The following is a 13072-nucleotide window of genomic DNA, read 5'->3' as shown; positions in this document are numbered from 1 at the left end:
TATTTTTACAGGTTTTCCAAATTACTTAAATAAAAAAAAATAAAAAAAAACATTGTATTTTTTTCTTCTTCTTGGTTGTCTTTGTGCTTTGTGGACAATAGCCCTCAAATGTAATATTTTAATTATTACATATAGTATTAAATTATCTCCCTGTTAGATTTAAAAAAAAAAATTTAAACTAAATTTACATATTTCTTTTAGAATAATTTGTCAAACAGGAGTTGAAATGGATGATCCTATACAGATCTTCATAGCTGATGCTAGTTTTTTTTTTCAATTATTAGTAGTAATTATTAATTACAATACTTATATTAATAATGATATTAGTAATAATACTTATTATTATTAATGTAAATAATTAATTCATTAAAAATAAAACGTTTGATAACTTTTATTTTCACCCTGCGATTTAGGGGAAGTGACGTATAATGTATCAGACCACCACTAAAGAGTGCACAACCATACGTTATTTAAATCGCACAATCGAGCAAATACATCTGTGATTACAACAAATGTCCAAAAAGGTATGAGTGCTAGAAACAAAAACTTTCAACATACGTGAGGGCCTGTCTATGGTCTATACACGCTCGCTTTTATTTTGATAGACAATATTTTTCCTGTAGTGTCAGTGTTCATGTACGCTATCTTCCTTCCTGTTTTCCGGCTGGAGTGGAGGTTTGTTTGTGGTTGCAAAGGAAATCATTAACACAGACATATTTTAATACACATTTTTAACAGTGAGGTAGCTAAAACTGTGTCGTATTGCTTATGACATATAGTTATAACACACTGTAATTTATACTGTAAAAAAGGGCTGTTTTTTTGGAACTCGCTTGATAGGCTTCACCTAGCATCGAAGCTAACTTCATTCAAAGCGCCATGGTTGCTTGAAATTAATGAAGAATATAATATTTTACTTAAAATATGTGATAGGGTTCAAATGACTGTTAAATCGTCTTTATTGTTTATTTCATTATAAAAAAAGATCCAATAAGTAAAAATTAGTTCGCCGTCGTTAGCCAGCATTAATATCATACTATCTCAAATTCATGAGTTAAGTGACAGTTGTTTCTGTGTAAATCATCTCATTATTGTTCACCATTTAGTTTTGGGAGAACAGAGTAATATATTGATTATGTAAAGCCAATTTTAGGCCACTTAAGTAGATATTATCTATGCAAAATCTCTTTTCAGTGTCTTTTTTGATAATATCAGAACTGATAGCTGTCTTACTTAAAGTGATAGTGCACCCCAAAATGAAATGTTCAATCATTTACTCACCCTCATGTTATTCCAATGTATGACTTGCTTTTCTGTAGAACCCAAAAGGAAATATTGTGAAAAATGTTTAGAAGTGACATTGTCAGCCATCATTTACTTTAAACTGCATATTTATTTCCACACAATGAAACTAAATGATGACTGAGGCTGTCATTGTGCCTGACACCTCCATTCGTATTTCATCAAAGATAGGAAGTCATACAGGTTTGGAACAACATGAGGGTGAGAGTATATGATGACAGTTTTAAAAGAGACGTTTAATAATTCTATCTACCTACCTATAATTTGTCTGTGATTAAGGTCTTAATGATATTATAATAATCTTTAAAGTTGAGTCTAACATTAAGTGAATTTTGTAGGGAAGCATGTCTGGCGCAGGGGCTGGGAAGCGCCCCTCAGGAGGGGATAGTCCCCCTGGCCCTCCTGAAAAAAAGCTGAAGAAAGAGGAGAAGACTACCACTACGCTCATCGAGCCCATCCGCATTGGAGGAGTTTCTTCTACGGTTCGTTTAATGTTGCTATTATGACTTTACTGTCACTTTTGATCCATTTATTGCATCCTTAATTAATAAAAGTGTAATTACTTTTAAAACAAATCTTACAGTCCCCAAACTTTTCAACATTAGTATATGTTTCTTTCATAACCTTGAAAACCTTTGTAAACAAGATTGACTTCTCCACATTTTCTGTCTTTTGCAGGAGGAGATGGACATGAAGGTTATTCAGTTCAAGAACAAGAAGCTCTGTGAACGCCTTGAACAAAGGCAGGCTTTGGAGGATGAGTTGAGGGAGAAGATTGAGAAGCTGGAGAAGAGGCAGGCAACTGATGACACCACACTGCTTATTGTCAACCGCTGCTGGACTCAGGTTGGTCACTATTCTATTGCTTTACCACTTAAAATGAGTAGCAAGACAGGCATATTTGAACCCTCTGTTCCCACAGCTTGAGGAGAATATCCATGAACTGCTGCAACGTGTGGAGCCTAAGCATGGCCCAACACAAGTCCAGACCCTTGCCACCCCTCCTGTTCCAGACGTCCCGGTTCCTGCTGCAGCCCCATCATCTGCTCCTGAACCTTCTGCTCCTTTGCCAGCTCCAAAAGAAAGTGAGGACGGTCTCCCCCAGCCTCCACTTTCAGCTGAGGCAGTGGAAGAAGAAAAACAACCAGTGCAAGAAAAGGAACAGACACAGGAGCAAGAGCAGCAACAGCAGCTTCCTGACTCTGAGAAGGAACCCGTGCAGGATGGAATTCCCGGTAAACATGAAAGGAGTTAGACTCCAATACACTATGTACATATATATCTACAAATATGTCAAATAAAGCATTTTTAGAATTGTACAAAAGGTTGTTACCATGCTTAAAAAATACTGTCAATCAAGCAACAAAAACATGTTGTAGATTGAGTACAACAGCTTTTATATCATGTTGATATTTATAGTTTATTTAGTAATCATATTAACCCTGCAAAGCCTACTGTTTCATATTGATATGCACATTTTCAAAACTTGCTGTAAAAAAAAAAACAGTTGTACTCAATCTACTGCATGCTTCTGTTGTCTGATTGAAAATGTATCATTTTTTTAGCAAGTAACAATACAATACTAAAAATGTCCTTTTCAGGTCATGGCAGATGTGTCTTTTCGCTGAGAAATTTGTAAAAGTTTTTATGAACTAAACATTAGAATAACTTTTATATTATTAGTAATCGTTAAGGATGAAATCAGAATTCCATCTTATCTTTTTATATCTGCAACAAATTGCATATTTTTGCTTTTGATTTTTTTATTATTTACCTCCTCGAGTATGTATTCTTTATCCACATATTATCATATTTTATAAGCCATAAAAAATCCTAACATATCAAATCTGATACTCAAGAAACAACACATGCTAATTATTTTAGAAATGATTTGTTTTTTGTTTTCTATTAGTATTTCACATTTCAGCCTTTACAGCAGGGGTCACCAAACTCATTCCTAGAGGGCCGGTGTCCTGGAGAGTTTAGCTCCAACCCTAATCAAACACACCTGAACCAGCTAATCAAGTTTTTACTAGCTACACTTGAAACTTCCAGGCAGGTTTGTTGAGGCAAGTTGGAGCTAAACTCTGCAGGACACAGACCCCCCAGGACCGAGTTTGGTGACTCCTGCTTTACATGGTTAACAAAGGATCAACATTGAAATGTAAAACATTAATGCATCTTGTGTTTGTTATCTGCTAGGCCACACAGAAACTGTTCATAACAGCTTTTACAATCCACATTAATATTGTTTTTGGTCTATTTATTTATTTTTATTATTATTATTTTGTAAGTTCCTCCACCTCCACCACCTCTCAGCGAGAGTGCAAAGGCTTTCCTGGCCACTCTGGATAACAGCAGTGAGGAGGAGCTCACACTGCATCTACAGGACAGGATGCAGTTCAGCAAGGGTGCTGTGGCCTGTATGGTCTGCATATTTGACCGTCTGCATACCACCATTGATGAGCTGTGTACCCGAGTGCAGTCAGCTGGTAAAATAAGAATGAATTTTTTGTGATTCTCAAAGCACAAACTGTTTATTATAGAAAAAGCATCTTTAAATGCTTTAGCTTGCCTAAATTGTTTTTCACTTTGTTCTTGTCAGTGTGTGAGGATGATAGTCAGCGAGAGATTATTGCCACAAACCACACACTTCTAGAGGAACATAATCGACTGCAAGATCTTGCATACTCCCTTCAAGGGAAACACCACAAAATGTCATTGGAGGTATCTGTTTACCTAGTTTTATTTGAGCTTATTCTATTTATATTGATTAAATGTTAATGTTACCGTTCAAAAGTTTGGGATCAGTGTTTTAATGTATCCACATTAAATTGATTAAAAGTACAAAAAAAAATTTCCGTAACATTCTGTTGCAAATAAATCGTGTTTTTGTTTTAACGTTCTTTTAATCACAGACTTATGAAAAAATGTGTCATGGTTTCCATAAAAAATATTCAACATTGAATCATACTAAGAAACGTTTCTTAAGAACAATATCAGCTTATTTAAATCATCATGTGACTAAATCATGTAACTAAAGACTGAAGTAATTGCTTGGTAAGCATATGATATTTAACATTTTTAAAATAAGTCTTGCCAACCCCAAACTTTTGAACGGAAGTGTATATAAAAACGTATTTTTTAAGTATCAGTATAAAACTGCCTATTCCAATTTTAAAGATGTGTGTGTGTGTGTGTGTGTATTTGCTTCCACAGTATAATGAATTGATTGACAAAGTGACAAGTTCAGAGACTAAAGTGTCTGAGATGGAAACCGCTGTGGAGGATCTGCAGTGGGACATTGAAAAACTTCGTAAGAGAGAGCAGAAGCTGAATAAACACCTAGCAGAAGCTCTGGAGCAGGTCGGCTTTTTCTTCGTAACTGAAAATAAGATTCATTTCTTTCATGCAGTGTATTTCTTTTGCAGTTCATTCTCCTAGTAATCGTGTTGTTTGCATGTCTATCAGTACTTCCTTTGGAAAGGAAACTGTACTGCATGAACTGTCATTTACAGTAGACACAGTAAAGCAAAGCAACATACAGGCAAAATATACAGTCAATACATATTATAATGCAGTGACGTTAATCTTTTTGTGGTTTGAATATGGGGAGTATTAATAATTTTTTTTAAATGTGTTTTGTTTTGTTGATTTCTTGAACATGTATTCATTTATTTATTTTTTCCCCAAATCAGCTTAACACCGGTTACCATGCCACTGGCAGTTCAGGTGGATTACCAGGTGGTCAAATCACACTAAGTATACAGAAGGTAAACTGTGAAACAGCTGTATTTTAGTATTATTTGCATACTACTATAGTATTAATATTTTGAATTAGCTTTTTTCATGTTTCTTTTAAAGTCATTTATGCGCTATTTTCATCAGCTTTCATTTAATTTTAAGTTTTAGGAATTGTAGTACTTAAACTTATTTCAGTTAGTTGCAAAGGCAATATTTTTAATTTCCATTTAATATTTTAAAGTACTTCAAAAATGGTAACCTAAAACATTTTTTTTTTTTTTTTTTTTTACAAATGTCTATATGTAGTTTTAATAAAATTTGTTTATTGCAATGATGTAGACCTGATTCCAGTCTCATTGTACATCAGATTGTCCAATAAGTATTTCTCTTTTCTCAGTTCGAGTCTCTGAATGCCGAACTGGAGCAGAACCAAGAACTTGCCAACAGCCGCATGGCAGAGCTTGAGAAACTCCAGCAAGAGCTACAGGAAGCTGTTCGGGAGAGCGAGAAATTAAAGGTGTTCGAGTTTAATGATAATAAAACATCATCTCAAACTTCCCAGTAATGACCCTGTTGCATTATTCGATGAGAATAGTTTTCTTTCACATTTCAACGGAGTTCCTGTTGAAGCAGGAAGCTGGGTGAGGGCATATCAAAGGGATTTTTTTTTTTATGATGCATTACTGACCTCTGTATCTCTCTAGATGGATCTGAGGAATATACCAGAGGATGTGTTGAAGGAGACGCCAGAGTACAAGTGCCTCCAATCACAGTTCTCTCTGCTGTACAATGAGTCTCTAAGTGTGAAGACCCAGCTGGACGAAGCCAGAGCTCTGCTGCTGACAGCCAAAAACGCTCACCTGCGGCAGATCGAGCACATGGAAGTAAGAGAGAAGACAGGACAGATATCTTCTAGTTCTATCGGAGTATGATTTTTTTTCTGAGTGTTTGAATGTCACTCTCTCTGTTTCTAGAGTGATGAGCTGTCTCTTCAGAAAAAGTTACGCACTGAGGTCATCCAGCTGGAGGACACGCTGGCCCAGGTGCGCAAGGAATATGAAATGCTAAGGATCGAGTTTGAACAGAATCTTGCAGCCAATGAGCAAGCAGGTAGCATCACTCATAAAAATGATTTTCATTTTGGTTGTCACGCGTTTAGGGTTAGGTGGGATTCCTTAGTGAATTTCCCAAGGCCCGTTTGTTTTACAGTAACCATGGCTGTAGCAAGGAAATCTGTGTGGGTGGTGTATCCTGTCATCACTTCTCCTCTTCATTGTTTTGCCTGGGGTTTACGTTTTACTAAGCATCACAAACCAAGACATTTGTTACTGTTATTTAAATGACTATAAGAATCACTATCTCTCTCTTGACTGTTTGTATTTTTTTTTATTTTTTTTTTTATATTTTCTCTCTCATTCACTTCAGGCCCAATAAACAGAGAAATGAGACATTTAATCAGCAGTCTTCAAAACCATAATCATCAGCTGAAAGGTGATGTGCAGAGATATAAGCGGAAACTTCGTGAGACACAGATGGAAATAAACAAGGTATTGCTCATGCTGGTCTCCATTGACTGTTTTTTGATTTCCCACGATAACAGAAATTTAAGGTGGAAACATTCAATCACAATGATTATCTATCTATCTATCTATCTATCTATCTATCTATCTATCTATCTATTTATACATGTTTATGAAAGAATATAGCTTGTTTTCAAACAGCAAAAGCATCATTTTTAAATTGTTGTAAAGAAAATAAATAACTCCAAAACTTTTACTATCTAATCTTCCATTAACTACACATTTGTTATTGCATATGGGCTTTTAGTGTTTTCAGAATAATTACAGTTTAACTGAATTGTTCTCTGTGTAAAGTGACTCATGTTGTTATTTAGTTGAAGTGTCAGAGTGGAGATGCAGGTGCACTGATGTTGGAAGAAAGCGTGGGTGACGGAGGACTGGAAGTTAAGAAAGAGGAGGATGATGACCAGGAGGAAGAGGAAGAGAGGAGGAGAGAGCTGGAAAGGCAACGGGCACGGGAGAGAGAGAGGGAGGCAGAGAGAGAGAGGGAGCGAGAGAGAGAGCGGGAGAGACAGCGGAGTGAGGAGCTGAAAAGGAAGGACTCTGACACACTGAAGATGCTTCGAGGAGAGCTCAAGTATGTCTCATCTTTCAGCCTAGATCAAAGCAAGTGACATTTAATTAATGTGTGTGTGTGTGTGTGTGTGTGTATACAGTCTTCATTTCAGGCTGCAAAGCGACAAAATGTGATTATTTTAAAAGGTGATGATATTTTCACTGTATACACACACACACACACACACAAACACTAAGTATAAACCTGAAGATGGAAAGCACTTTCTGTGTTGTATTTTAATGTTCTCTATTTTGGGCAACTGTAATATCACCTCATATCGTATAGCGTTTAATGAACTTCACATCTGAGTCACCTCTCCTACACATCATTTGCACCGTGTCTACAGAAAAGCTCAGGAATCTCAGAAGGAAATGAAACTACTGCTAGACATGTACAAATCAGCCCCAAAGGAGCAGCGAGATAAAGTGCAACTTATGGCCGCAGAAAAGAAGTCCAAAGCAGAAGTATGTGAACCCACTAAGATTTGCTGTGTCTCTGTGTGGCGAAACCATTAACATGCAATTCACTTGGGGTGCTCCTTGTCTTAATGCTAACATCGACATTGATTGGCAGGTGGAAGAGTTGAGGCAGCGAGTTCGGGAACTGGAGGAGAGGGAAAGAAAGGAAAGCAAAAAACTGGCAGATGAAGATGCTCTCCGTAAGATCCGTGTGGCCGAGGAGACCATCGAACACTTGCAGAAAAAATTGGCTGCTACTAAACAGGTGTTTAGTTGAACAAAACAATTGTCAACATTTGTGTTAGAATAAATCTAGATTATAGCCTCTGTAGAAGATTACTGATAGTTAAAAGCAGATGAACTGATTCCCGTGTTGACCTTTCAGGAGGAAGAGGCCCTGCTGAGTGAGATGGATGTGACAGGACAGGCATTTGAAGACATGCAGGAGCAGAACAGCAGACTCATGCAGCAGCTCAGAGAGAAAGACGATGCCAACTTCAAACTTATGAGTGAAAGAATCAAATCCAACCAGATTTACAAGCTTCTGCGGGAGGAGAAAGAGGAATTGGCAGACCAAGTGCTTACTTTCAAAACCCAGGTTCGCAAAAAAACAAAAAAACAGAAATTTGTCAAAAAATCACGATGCACCCACATGTGAATTTATGAATGTGCAAAACAAACATTTTTATAATCTGCTAGTCAGTGGGCTCTATGGCAGTGCGATGACTCGGGCTACACCTGAAAGCTTAGGCTGACTTTGCAGGCAGTGTTTGCACACAAAGTTATCTCCCAAAAATACTGATGTAGTTGTCATCCGCTCTTTAACTCTCTCCCAGGTGGATGCTCAGCTGCTGGTAGTGCAGAAACTAGAAGAAAAGGAGGGTGTCCTGCAGAACACACTGGCCACACTGGAGAAGGAGCTGGCACTGCGTACTCAAGCCCTGGAGCTCAACAAGCGCAAGGTAAAACCGGATCACAGACGCCCACCTCTGTTCTCATGTCTATGACAACCATGACTTTAATGCTTGTCTTTTTGCACAATGGCTCAGGCAGTGGAGGCGGCCCAGTTGGCCGAGGACCTTAAAGTACAGCTGGAACACACTCAGACCAAACTGAGGGAAATCCAAGCCTCAGTATTAGACAACCGCACTGCCCGTGAGAGGGAGAGCGTCAACCTCAAGAAAGCACAGGTGCATGGGCACATGCGTTGTAGAAAAGTTTGGGATAGAAACAAGTGAGAACCATGTGTGTGAAAACTCTTCTACTGTGCTGTTCTTTTCAGGAGGACTTGTCCAGACTGCGGCGTAAGCTGGAGAAACAGAAGAAAGTTGAGGTGTACACAGATGCTGATGAGATTCTGCAAGAAGAAATTAATCAGTATAAGGTCAGACAAAATTTCAGGTTTTATTTTTATTTTTTAGATTGGGGACATGAGTACTTTTATTCAGCAAATGAATTTAATTGATCGACAGTGACCGTAAAACAGTAATGTTTAACAAGATTTCCATTTCAAGTAAATGATGTTTGTTTGAACATTATATTCATCTAATAGTCTTGAATAAAAAGGTGTCTCAGGTTCCCCAAAAATATTGAGCAGCAAGTAACATTTTTAAATGTATTCAAATAGAAAACATTTTTTTAAATTGTAATAATATTTCACAATATGTTTTTTTTTCTATATTTTTAAGTGCGAAGAACGTTATTATTATTATTTTTTTTTTTTTTACAATTTTACAATAATGAAGTCATCAAAGTTATGAAAACACAAATGGAAGTGTGGGAAACATTTTGTGACCAAACTAGGTTAAACTGTCATATAATTTTAGCTTCTTCAAAGTAGCCACTCTTTGCGTAGATTACACACTGTGGCTATTCTTCCAGCCAACATCTTGAGGAATCCAACTGGGATGGGGTTTTTTTTCCCCTGTGTGCTGGCCGCTAGCTGTCTGCTTTTCCTGTACTATTTGGTCCAACTCATCCTTTTAAAAAAACATTTTTTATAGGCACAGTTAATGTGTCTATGAAATGAATTTCACACATTTAATGCCTTGTAGATTAGCTTAATACTGTATCATTTGTGGCTGACCTTATTTGTTGTCTCTTTTCTAGGCTAAATTACGTTGTCCCTGTTGTAATACCCGAGATAAGGAGACTGTCCTCACTAAGTGTTTCCACGTCTTCTGCTATGAATGCTTGAAGACGCGCTACGACACTCGCCAGAGGAAGTGCCCCAAATGCAATGCTGCATTCGGAGCAAACGACTTCCACCGCATCTACATCACCTAATTTAGTGTGCACTTTTTGATGGACTGAAAAAAGTGGATGAGAAAGAATGGATGAAAGTGGTCTTGAAGCACAATATTACCATAATATGGTATTTTAAAATGTTCTGAGGAGCCACTTTCACTCCCATCTGTTATAGGTGGTGCTTGTGACCAAACAGACAGTGACAGAATGGAAAGAGTTGTGAAGTATTCATGGTCTGCAGCACGCAAGCAGTGCTTCTTCATTGCAGAAGAATCCATTGAGTTTTGTCTCTTAAATTTTGTCTGTTCTTTAAAGTACTGCGATTTATTATTTAATTTTTTACATGCATTTTGTTGAATGACCATGAAAAAAGAGGGAATCTATCTGTATCTGCTCAGATTTCAATATATCATAAATGTCATAACTCCACAGAATGAGTGACATTCAAAGTTAAAAAGAAACTGTTTTGTTTTGACAATTATGGCCTTATCTGAGTCATAAAGTAACACTATCTAGTAATTTAGTTAGTCAGTCAGTCAGTTTTTACAATTTCTCAGTAGGTACCATATACCAAACCATACAGTGCCCATACCAGATCTATCATCAATGTATGTCAATAACTGTTGCACAGTTTCACAAAAAAATAAAAACTGGATACAATTATCTGTGAACTTAGCTCTCTGCTTTGATGTTAACCTAGACAAAATGTATGCAATGTATTTTGCATTGAAGATTGATTGGCTAGATGAATCTGGCTTTTAATTTTAATTGTAATGTTATTGTTGTACTTGGTGCAAAAGGATAAATTGAAACTGGACTTTACACATGTAATATTGCAGTATATATGTTGTCTGCCAGTTTTTTTTTTTACTTGCAAATTCTTGCCCGGAAAATATATGCAAATGTTTTTCATTATATTGCGCAATTGACCTAATGTCATTCCCCGCACCCATGGTTTTGCAGTTCTGATCGTATTAATAACTGTTGCACTGCTTTTCCTCCCAGTCTGTGTTGTGTGTCTGCCAAACACTGAACTGTTGTTTGCTCCCTTGGACCAGAGACAGTGAATTACGTAGTTGGGTGGGGTGACTTTAATGTGCCTATTTTGCTCAAACATACTCTGTGCGGAGACTGAGGTCTCTAGTTCATGCTCTTACAAAAAGTACTTCTTTTTGCAAATTGACTTGGTTTAAACGTTTATTCATTTAAGGAGTTTTCTTGATTGGTCTGACATCAACTCCTTACGTCGACAAGACCATCAATATTATAATAGCGGATATTCCCTATTACTAGAGAATTTTGCTTTTTCACGTAAATGTAGTGCTTGAAAGTAAAACCGAAATTCTTGTCAGTGAACAGGCGCTTTGTGCGTTTACCATCATTCAAGGTTTCCCACTCGTGCTGTGAATACAGAGATTCTAGGGCCGTGTTTCAAAGCCTAGCGAGTTGCCTGCTTAGACATCGTTTTGGGCATCATAAAGAAATAACAATTCCGCTTCCTCTTTACGAGTTCGGATCTTTAACGGTAACAACAATAACAGTACTTTTATTACTTTTGAGGAAGAATATTTTTAGTATTAGAAATATTTCTAAATTCTTAGTAGATGCCATCAGCAGTCTGACATTCATAAATGTTTTGCATTCACGAAGAGAACCGTTTCATTTGCATGAAAAAGACGGATCAGTCACTTTTTGTTTTTGACTCACTATAATGAATAGGCAATGTGTCTTTAGTTCAGCAACGGGACGCATGACTCACTAAAAAGAAGCGGCTCACTGAAATATCAGAGTACCAGTCGGGCTGTGTTTGATTTACAAAAAAAAAAAAAAAAAAAAATGAACTGGTCGAAGAGTGTCTTAGTTCAGGATATGTTCGCAATTTGAACTTAATATTCGCATTGCATGGGAACAGTAATAAAAACCATTATAAGATGCAATGTGAAACTTTAAAAACGGAACTTAGGAGAACATTCAGAAATAATGTTTCATGGCTTAAATGGGACGTTAGTAAAACGTTAGAATGTATTTTGTTTGCTGGGAAAATCTTGACGTTTGTTCTCAACTCAATTTTAAGTCTTGCGGACGCCCTAAACGCTGTCTACACAGACAGCCCACAAGCTTTTGAGATACGGCCACAGAATCTCAGAACAGTAACGTTACATAGGAAATGACTCATAGAGGAGTTGAACCCAAAGCGTGGGTGTGGGCGCTATTAAAACAAGGCTGAAAGTGTGGGGTGGATCATTCACAAGCGCCGATTTTGCTATGCTTGAAACCTATTTGTGGCTTTTAATCTTTTGAAATCGCTGTGGGATTTCAATATATATATAAAGCTCAATGGATACCGGTGCTATGTTGCGTTGCCTCTATTGGATTACTCTATTGATCGCCTCGCTCATTAATGGAATAAACGCGGATAAAAGTAAGAATATTCCCATTTACTTGTTTAATATCCCCATGTTATAACAGAGCGTATGTGTGATGTTTGTTATGTATTTTTCTGCTGGTGAGAAAAGTCCCAACCTTTATGTCTCATTTGTCCTCTTGCTGTGAACATGGAGAGACGTGGAGTCAGTGGAGTTAAACTGATTCATTCGTAATCGCTTCCTTTACTAGTTACTGTTCCCACCGGTTCCGCATTCCAATGCTCTTATTTCACTCCCGCCCGCTCCATGGGTTGTATTGTGCCCAGCTGTGAACAAGAGGCTTCATCTTTCTACGAGGAACATGAAGCATGTAGTGTCTTTGTAGTGTTACTTTGGCATACGTTACTGTTGGAACAGTTAACAGGGATGAAAAAAGTGCATTGTCTGTTATGGAAAAGTCGTAGGCAATGTCTTGGACAGTGCCCATATGCCCTGTATTCACTGGCTTTAATTAAGCAGTGATTTAATACAGAAAGAAAACTGATTCATGTCATGTCACAAAGTTTCATTATAACGAGGAAGTTAGATTTAAAGTCTTATGCATTTAATCATTTACATCAAAAATGCTTAGATCATCAATATAACCTACTGTAGTAGTTCTCTAGGGGCCTCAGGCCCACTAGGGGGCCTTACAAACACTTCCAAGGTGGCTGCAAAATATTAGCCTATGTATAATTTTTGTGTGTGCAGCATACAACATATGGAAACAAAACCGTGCCGTTTTTCATTAGAATAATTAATAATAATTAAAATTTTAAT

At 37.2% G+C, this 13072-nt stretch overlaps 1 protein-coding gene across 2 annotated transcripts; it reads left to right on the top strand.

Moving 5' to 3' along the window:
- The first annotated feature begins 427 nt into the window (after positions 1-427).
- Positions 428-10728, top strand: LOC113074326 (E3 ubiquitin-protein ligase BRE1B-like). Of its 2 annotated transcripts, none has more exons than XM_026247137.1 (20): positions 428-524; positions 1641-1784; positions 1981-2148; positions 2225-2537; positions 3597-3794; positions 3908-4029; positions 4522-4668; positions 5001-5075; positions 5444-5563; positions 5751-5930; positions 6021-6156; positions 6472-6593; positions 6941-7203; positions 7529-7646; positions 7756-7905; positions 8026-8238; positions 8477-8602; positions 8690-8830; positions 8923-9024; positions 9750-10728. In XM_026247137.1, the coding sequence occupies exons 1-20, from the start codon at positions 513-515 to the stop codon at positions 9924-9926; spliced, it is 3027 nt and encodes a 1008-aa protein (XP_026102922.1). In that variant the 5' UTR covers positions 428-512; the 3' UTR covers positions 9927-10728. The 2 variants fall into 2 exon arrangements, with proteins under 2 accessions (XP_026102922.1, XP_026102923.1); XM_026247138.1 differs by lacking the exon at positions 428-524 and adding an exon at positions 577-675 and having other exon boundaries at positions 9750-9932.
- Positions 10729-13072: the final 2344 nt, after the last annotated feature.

Source organism: Carassius auratus, unplaced genomic scaffold (assembly GCF_003368295.1).
Source record: "Carassius auratus strain Wakin unplaced genomic scaffold, ASM336829v1 scaf_tig00014308, whole genome shotgun sequence".
Taxonomy (NCBI): Eukaryota; Metazoa; Chordata; class Actinopteri; order Cypriniformes; family Cyprinidae; genus Carassius; species Carassius auratus.
This window is presented reverse-complemented; position numbering and strand designations above follow the sequence as displayed.

Excerpts from the sequence above, each read along its gene's own strand:
- LOC113074326 (XM_026247137.1), top strand. Across the intron at positions 5,076-5,443 it reads TCACACTAAGTATACAGAAG|TTCGAGTCTCTGAATGCCGA; the intron begins GTAAACTGTGAA and ends CTCTTTTCTCAG. Across the intron at positions 6,594-6,940 it reads CACAGATGGAAATAAACAAG|TTGAAGTGTCAGAGTGGAGA; the intron begins GTATTGCTCATG and ends GTTGTTATTTAG.